Source organism: Amblyomma mixtum, chromosome 10 (assembly GCF_055824585.1).
Source record: "Amblyomma mixtum isolate Tamu chromosome 10, ASM5582458v1, whole genome shotgun sequence".
Classification (NCBI taxonomy): Eukaryota; Metazoa; Arthropoda; class Arachnida; order Ixodida; family Ixodidae; genus Amblyomma; species Amblyomma mixtum.
This window is the reverse complement of record NC_143021.1, coordinates 118,845,962-118,854,523: the sequence shown is the minus strand read 5'-3', so window position 1 is coordinate 118,854,523 and position 8,562 is coordinate 118,845,962. Positions and strand designations below refer to the sequence as shown.

The 8,562-nt window shown below is 46.3% G+C and overlaps 1 protein-coding gene across 1 annotated transcript; it reads right to left on the bottom strand.

Annotated features, from left to right (window-relative positions):
- Positions 1-535: 535 nt before the first annotated feature.
- Positions 536-2,198, bottom strand: LOC149326778 (uncharacterized). Its single transcript, XM_089562748.1, has one exon. It carries the CDS (start codon positions 1,926-1,928, stop codon positions 666-668), a length of 1,263 nt encoding a protein of 420 aa, XP_089418874.1. The 5' UTR covers positions 1,929-2,198; the 3' UTR covers positions 536-665.
- Between the last annotated feature and the right edge of the window lie 6,364 nt (positions 2,199-8,562).

Here is an 8,562-nt window from a genome sequence, read left to right as displayed (position 1 = left end):
GACAATACTAGCAGTTTGTGGTCAGATATGCCGTCTTCGATGCGCACTGAACACCCTGGAAGTGTACTGCTAACAAAAATTAAATCAAGAAGTGAAGAGGAAGACGACAGAACTCGGGTGTTATCGGTAACCAGCTGATCTAAGGAAAAACTAAATGCTGTAAATAAAAGCGTTTCCGCGCTTTGGGCATCTTTTCCGTCGTGTGAAAAGTCCGCCCAATTTATCCCTGGCAAGTTAAAGTCCCCCGATAAAATCAACTTAGATCTTGAGTTAGTGTGCTGGGACAGATAATCGTTCATTTTTTCAAGATAATCTGGCGGGGCGTTTGGGGGTCGATACACGCCTCCCAGTAATATACATTTACCGGAATATGTTATTTTGCACCACACACTTTCGTGGTCATCAATACCCTTCAGGACTGAATATTTTATGTTGTTTTTAATAGCTATAGCTACACCACCCCCTCGCGAACCCCTATCTTTACGTAGCAACTTATATGTTGATGGAACTACTTCCGAATCACGTACCCCTGCTTGTAACCATGTTTCTGTTATAATTATGATGTGAGGATGGTGTCCCAGAATTAGCTGCTCGAGGTGACCTAACTTGTTTACTATACTTCTAGCATTGAATGACAGGATTCTTAGTGTTTTGGTTTTGGCCGGTCAGATATGATTACTGTTCGAGCTTGCTGCTCCTGGAGTTGAGTTAGGCTGGGTGTGCCTTGCATCATCGGCCCTTCTTGTTATTTCGACCCTGGTTTGTTGTGTTTCATCCCAAATGAAAACCTTGCCATTGACCTTTAGCTTATCAAAGGAAAGCGACACCTTTGCCCCAGCCGCCCTCTCTCGCTCCGATGAGCGCCATAGCTTAGTGCGTAAGTCTCGTACCCTTTTTGAAAAATCTTCAGATATGGAAATGTTAGAGCCCTTTAGTTTGAAACAGCTTGACATAATATCTGTTTTCTCTGCGGAATTGAAGAACCGAACTATGACTGGACGTGGTGTTTTGCCTTTAGGATTACCTATCCTGTGAATTCTTTCGGCCGATTTCACTTCCATGCCCAGCTTGTCTCTGAAGATTTCTTGCTTAACGTGTTCCTCAAGTGATTTAGCGTCTTCCTCCGGTTTCTCGGTCACACCATAAATCAATAAGTTGTTGCGTCGACTTCGGTTTTCCAAGTCATCTATTTTTGCTGCTATACCGTGAATGTGTTTGTTCGTACTTCTGGTTAGTCTTTCACTTTCATCAAGTCTTTCTTCGCATTTCTTCAACCTACCTAAGTCGTTTTCAATTGTTTCAATTCTCAACCTCATATTATCAACCGTTCTCTCGACATGTTTTAGGTTTGTAACTAACTCCTGCAAAGTTTTGTTTGTTTTTGCTTGTTCTTTCAGAATCTTTTTCAGTAGTTCATTGTTAAGATGACTGTCAGAGTCAGAGTCAGAGCTAGGGCCTGGGTTGAGTTCAATGTCACCGGATGTCAACAGTAAAAGCCTAATGACACTATAACAGTCACAAAGCATGCTCAGGAGAAATTGTGGACTTGGTAGCACCGTCAGGGTTACATCATTGTCTCTAACTGAGGAAACAGAGTATTTGCCACCAACCTGTACGACAAAAACGAAGTGTTTGAGCATTGGTATCCGGTCGGTGCCACCAAGTCCACTGAAGTGTCCAGCTGACGGGATCCTGGTTATATACCCGCGTAGGCGTGGCTCCGTTGACGTTCCAGCAGCAGCTCGGCGATAGCGGCTCTCCGGGCTTGCTTCGCTGTAGTGCAGATTACATGCATCTTCGTGGAAAAGCAGCTGTTTTGCCGTCACCGCCGATAAACTGCCTTCCAACGGCACATGCGCGTCCGTGCTGGTGATGAGGCTGGACGGCCACAGAACAACCTGTACGACAAAAACGAAGTGTTTGAGCATTGGTATCCGGTCGGTGCCACCAAGTCCACTGAAGTGTCCAGCTGACGGGATCCTGGTTATATACCCGCGTAGGCGTGGCTCCGTTGACGTTCCAGCAGCAGCTCGGCGATAGCGGCTCTCCGGGCTTGCTTCGCTGTAGTGCAGATTACATGCATCTTCGTGGAAAAGCAGCTGTTTTGCCGTCACCGCCGATAAACTGCCTTCCAACGGCACATGCGCGTCCGTGCTGGTGATGAGGCTGGACGGCCACAGAACAACCTGTACGACAAAAACGAAGTGTTTGAGCATTGGTATCCGGTCGGTGCCACCAAGTCCACATTAGTCACGGCCACTCTTCACAGCTCGGATCGTGGTAAGGAGCAGTGCCCACTCGGCCACGAATCCGGTCAAACTGTCAATCCTTGTGGGTGTATTTCTAACTGCAATGATTAAGTTGTACTGCTTGACAGGATGTGGACGCGGGAAGGAGGCAAAAATTTTTTTTGTGCCCCCGAGCCGATAGCAAACATTTTTTTGTATTTTATGTTTTGTAGAAAAACCGCGCAATACTGTTTATAAGCACCGCGGCTGCTCCTTGTGCCTTGTTTCTGAGTGATGAGTGAATGAACGCGTTAACTGCACTAAACAAAGTATTTACATATGTACAGTGCTATCGACCCGGGGGAACCATTCCGTGCAAAGCTTGCTTCTTCGTGAAAATTCAGAAGGGGCCAACTTGGGCTTGGACATTAGTCACGGCCACCATTCACAGCTCGGATCGTGGTAAGGAGCAGTGCCCACTCGGCCACGAATCCGGTCAAACTGTAAATGCTTGTGGGTGTATTTCGAACTGCAATGATTAAGTTGTACTGCTTGACAGGATGTGGACGCGGGAAGGAGGCAAAATTTTTTTTTGTGCCCCCGAGCCGATAGCAAACATTTTTTTGTATTTTATGTTTTGTAGAAAAACCGCGCAATACTGTTTATAAGCACCGCGGCTGCTCCTTGTCCCTTGTTTCTGAGTGATGAGTGAATGAACGCGTTAACTGCACTAAACAAACTATTTACATATGTACAGTGCTATCGACCCGGGGGCAACCATTCCGTGCAAAGCTTGCTCCTTCATGAACATTCACAAGGGGCCAACTTGGGCTTGGACATTAGTCACGGCCACTCTTCACAGCTCGGATCGGGTAAGGAGCAGTGCCCACTCGGCCACGAATCCGGTCAAACTCTAAATCCTTGTGGGTGTATTTCTAACTGCAATGATTAAGTTGTACTGCTTGACAGGATGTGGACGCGGGAAGGAGGCAAAAAATTTTTTTGTGCCCCCGAGCCGATAGCAAACTTTTTTTGTATTTTATGTTTTGTAGAAAAACCGCGCAATACTGTTTATAAACACCGCGGGAGCTCCTCGTGCCTTGTTTCTGAGTGATGAGTGAATGAACGCGTTAACTGCACTAAACAAACTATTTACATATGTACAGTGCTATCGACCCGGGGGCAACCATTCCGTGCAAAGCTTGCTCCTTCATGAACACTCAGAAGGGGCCAACTTGGGCTTGGACATTAGTCACGGCCACTCTTCACAGCTCGGATCGTGGTAAGGAGCAGTGCCCACTCGGCCACGAATCCGGTCAAACTGTCAATCATTGTGGGTGTATTTCTAACTGCAATGATTAAGTTGTACTGCTTGACAGGATGTGGACGCGGGAAGGAGGCAAAAATTTTTTTTGTGCCCCCGAGCCGATAGCAAACATTTTTTTGTATTTTATGTTTTGTAGAAAAACCGCGCAATACTGTTTATAAGCACCGCGGCTGCTCCTTGTGCCTTGTTTCTGAGTGATGAGTGAATGAACGCGTTAACTGCACTAAACAAACTATTTACATATGTACAGTGCTATCGACCCGGGGGCAACCATTCCGTGCAAAGCTTGCTCCTTCATGAACATTCAGAAGGGGCCAACTTAGGCTTGGACATTAGTCACGGCCACTCTTCACAGCTCGGATCGGGTAAGGAGCAGTGCCCACTCGGCCACGAATCCGGTCAAACTGTAAATGCTTGTGGGTGTATTTCGAACTGCAATGATTAAGTTGTACTGCTTGACAGGATGTGGACGCGGGAAGGAGGCAAAAATTTTTTTGTGCCCCCGAGCAGATAGCAAACATTTTTTTGTATTTTATGTTTTGTAGAAAAACCGCGCAATACTGTTTATAAGCACCGCGGCTGCTCCTTGTGCCTTGTTTCTGAGTGATGAGTGAATGAACGCGTTAACTGCACTAAACAAACTATTTACATATGTACAGTGCTATCGACCCGGGGGCAACCATTCCGTGCAAAGCTTGCTCCTTCATGAACATTCAGAAGGGGCCAACTTAGGCTTGGACATTAGTCACGGCCACTCTTCACAGCTCGGATCGGGTAAGGAGCAGTGCCCACTCGGCCACGAATCCGGTCAAACTCTAAATCCTTGTGGGTGTATTTCTAACTGCAATGATTAAGTTGTACTGCTTGACAGGATGTGGACGCGGGAAGGAGGCAAAAATTTTTTTTGTGCCCCCGAGCCGATAGCAAACATTTTTTTGTATTTTATGTTTTGTAGAAAAACCGCGCAATACTGTTTATAAGCACCGCGGCTGCTCCTTGTGCCTTGTTTCTGAGTGATGACTGAATGAACGCGTTAACTGCACTAAACAAACTATTTACATATGTACAGTGCTATCGACCCGGGGGCAACCATTCCGTGCAAAGCTTGCTCCTTCATGAACACTCAGAAGGGGCCAACTTGGGCTTGGACATTAGTCACGGCCACTCTTCACAGCTGGGATCGTGGTAAGGAACAGTGCCCACTCGGCCACGAATCCGGTCAAACTGTCAATCCTTGTGGGTGTATTTCTAACTGCAATGATTAAGTTGTACTGCTTGACAGGATGTGGACGCGGGAAGGAGGCAAAAAGTTTTTTTGTGCCCCCGAGCCGATAGCAAACATTTTTTTGTATTTTATGTTTTGTAGAAAAACCGCGCAATACTGTTTATAAGCACCGCGGCTGCTCCTTGTGCCTTGTTTCTGAGTGATGAGTAAATGAACGCGTTAACTGCACTAAACAAAGTATTTACATATGTACAGTGCTATCGACCCGGGGGAACCATTCCGTGCAAAGCTTGCTTCTTCATGAACATTCAGAAGGGGCCAACTTGGGCTTGGACATTAGTCACGGCCACCGTTCACAGCTCGGATCGTGGTAAGGAGCAATGCCCACTCGGCCACGAATCCGGTCAAACTGTAAATGCTTGTGGGTGTATTTCGAACTGCAATGATTAAGTTGTACTGCTTGACAGGATGTGGACGCGGGAAGGAGGCAAAAATTTTTTTTTGTGCCCCCGAGCCGATAGCAAACATTTTTTTGTATTTTATGTTTTGTACAAAAACCGCGCAATACTGTTTATAAGCACCGCGGCTGCTCCTTGTCCCTTGTTTCTGAGTGATGAGTGAATGAACGCGTTAACTGCACTAAACAAACTATTTACATATGTACAGTGCTATCGACCCGGGGGCAACCATTCCGTGCAAAGCTTGCTCCTTCATGAACATTCACAAGGGGCCAACTTGGGCTTGGACATTAGTCACGGCCACTCTTCACAGCTCGGATCGTGGTAAGGAGCAGTGCCCACTCGGCCACGAATCCGGTCAAACTGTAAATGCTTGTGGGTGTATTTCGAACTACAATGATTAAGTTGTACTGCTTGACAGGATGTGGACGCGGGAAGGAGGCAAAAATTTTTTTTGTGCCCCCGAGCCTATAGCAAATATTTTTTGTATTTTATGTTTTGTAGAAAAACCGCGCAATACTGTTTATAAGCACCGCGGCTGCTCCTTGTGCCTTGTTTCTGAGTGATGGGTGAATGAACGCGTTAACTGCACTAAACAAACTATTTACATATCTACAGTGCTATCGACCCGGGGGCAACCATTCCATGCAAAGGTTGCTCCTTCATGAACATTCAGAAGGGGCCAACTTGGGCTTGGAAATTAGTCACGGCAACCCTTCACAGCTGAAATCGTGGTAAGGAGCAGTGCCCACTCGGCCACGAATCCGGTCAAACTGTAAATGCTTGTGGGTGTATTTCTAACTGCAATGATTAAGTTGTACTGCTTGACAGGATGTGGATGCTGGAAGGAGGCAAAAATTTTTTTTGTGCCCCCGAGCCGATAGCAAACATTTTTTTGTATTTTATGTTTTGTAGAAAAACCGCGCAATACTGTTATAAGCACCGCGGCAGCTCCTTGTGCCTTGTTTCTGAGTGATGAGTGAATGAACGCGTTAACTGCACTAAACAAACTATTTACATATGTACAGTGCTATCGACCCGGGGGCAACCATTCTGTGCAAAGCTTGCTCCTTCATGAACACTCAGAAGGGGCCAACTTGGGCTTGGACATTAGTCACGGCCACTCTTCACAGCTCGGATCGTGGTAAGGAGCAGTGCCCACTCGGCCACGAATCCGGTCAAACTGGAAATGCTTGTGGGTGTATTTCTAACTGCACTGATTAAGTTGTACTGCTTGACAGGATGTGGACGCGGGAAGGAGGCAAAATTTTTTTTTGTGCCCCCGAGCCGATAGCAAACATTTTTTTGTATTTTATGTTTTGTAGAAAAACCGCGCAATACTGTTTATAAGCACCGCGGCTGCTCCTTGTGCCTTGTTTCTGAGTGATGGGTTAATGAACGCGTTAACTGCACTAAACAAACTATTTACATATGTACAGTGCTATCGACCCGGGGGCAACCATTCCGTGCAAAGGTTGCTCCTTCATGAACATTCAGAAGGGGCCAACTTGGGCTTGGAAATTAGTCACGGCCACCCTTCACAGGTGGAATCGTGGTAAGGAGCAGTGCCCACTCGGCCACGAATCCGGTCAAACTGTAAATGCTTGTGGGTGTATTTCTAACTGCAATGATTATGTTGTACTGCTTGACAGGATGTGGACACGGGAAGGAGGCAAAAATTTTTTTTGTGCCCCCGAGCCGATAGCAAACATTTTTTTGTATTTTATGTTTTGTAGAAAAACCGCGCAATACTGTTTATAAGCACCGCGGCTGCTCCTTGTGCCTTGTTTCTGAGTGATGAGTGAATGAACGCGTTAACTGCACTAAACAAACTATTTACATATCTACAGTGCTATCGACCCGGGGGCAACCATTCCGTGCAAAGGTTGCTCCTCATGAACATTCAGAATGGGCCAACTTGGGCTTGGACATTAGTCACGGCCACTCTTCACAGCTCGGATCGTGGTAAAGAGCAGTGCCCACTCGGCCACGAATCCGGTCAAACTGTAAATCCTTGTGGGTGTATTTCTAACTGCAATGATGAAGTTGGACTGCTTGACAGGATGTGGACGCGGGAAGGAGGCAAAAATTTTTTTTGTGCCCCCGAGCCGATAGCAAACATTTTTTTGTATTTTATGTTTTGTAGAAAAACCGCGCAATACTGTTTATAAGCACCGCGGCTGCTCCTTGTGCTTTGTTTCTGAGTGATGGGTGAATGAACGCGTTAACTGAACTAAACAAACTATTTACATATCTACAGTGCTATCGACCCGGGGGCAACCATTCCGGGCAAAGGTTGCTCCTTCATGAACATTCAGAAGGGGCCAATTTGGGCTTGGACATTAGTCAGGGCCACTCTTCACAGCTCGGATCGTGGTAAGGAGCAGTGCCCACTCGGCCACGAATCCGGTCAAACTGTAAATGCTTGTGGGTGTATTTCTAACTGCAATGATTAAGTTGTACTGCTTGACAGGATGTGGACGCGGGAAGGAGGCAAAAATTTTGTTTGTGCCCCCGAGCCGATAGCAAACATTTTTTTTGTATTTTATGTTTTGTAGAAAAACCGCGCAATACTGTTTATAAGCACCGCGGCTGCTCCTTGTGCCTTGTTTCTGAGTGATGAGTGAATGAATGCGTTAACTGCACTAAACAAACTATTTACATATGTACAGTGCTATCGACCCGGGGGCAACCATTCCGTGCAAAGCTTGCTCCTTCATGAACATTCAGAATGGGCCAACTTGGGCTTGGACATTAGTCACGGCCACTCTTCACAGCTCGGATCGTAGTAAAGAGCAGTGCCCACTCGGCCACGAATCCGGTCAAACTGTAAATCCTTGTGGGTGTATTTCTAACTGCAATGATGAAGTTGTACTGCTTGACAGGATGTGGATGCGGGAAGGAGGCAAAAATTTTTTTGTGCCCCCGAGCCGATAGCAAACATTTTTTTGTATTTTATGTTATGTAGAAAAACCGCGCAATACTGTTTATAAGCACCGCGGCTGCTCCTTGTGCCTTGTTTCTGAGTGATGAGTGAACGAACGCGTTAACTGCACTAAACAAAGTATTTACATATGTACAGTGCTATCGACCCGGGGGAACCATTCCGTGCAAAGCTTGCTTCTTCATGAACATTCAGAAGGGGCCAACTTGGGCTTGGACATTAGTCACGGCCATCATTCACAGCTCGGATCGTGGTAAGGAGCAGTGCCCACTCGGCCACGAATCCGGTCAAACTGTAAATGCTTGTGGGTGTATTTCGAACTGCAATGATTAAGTTGAATAACACCATCTGTCGGGCTAGTTGGTTGCGATCCATATGTA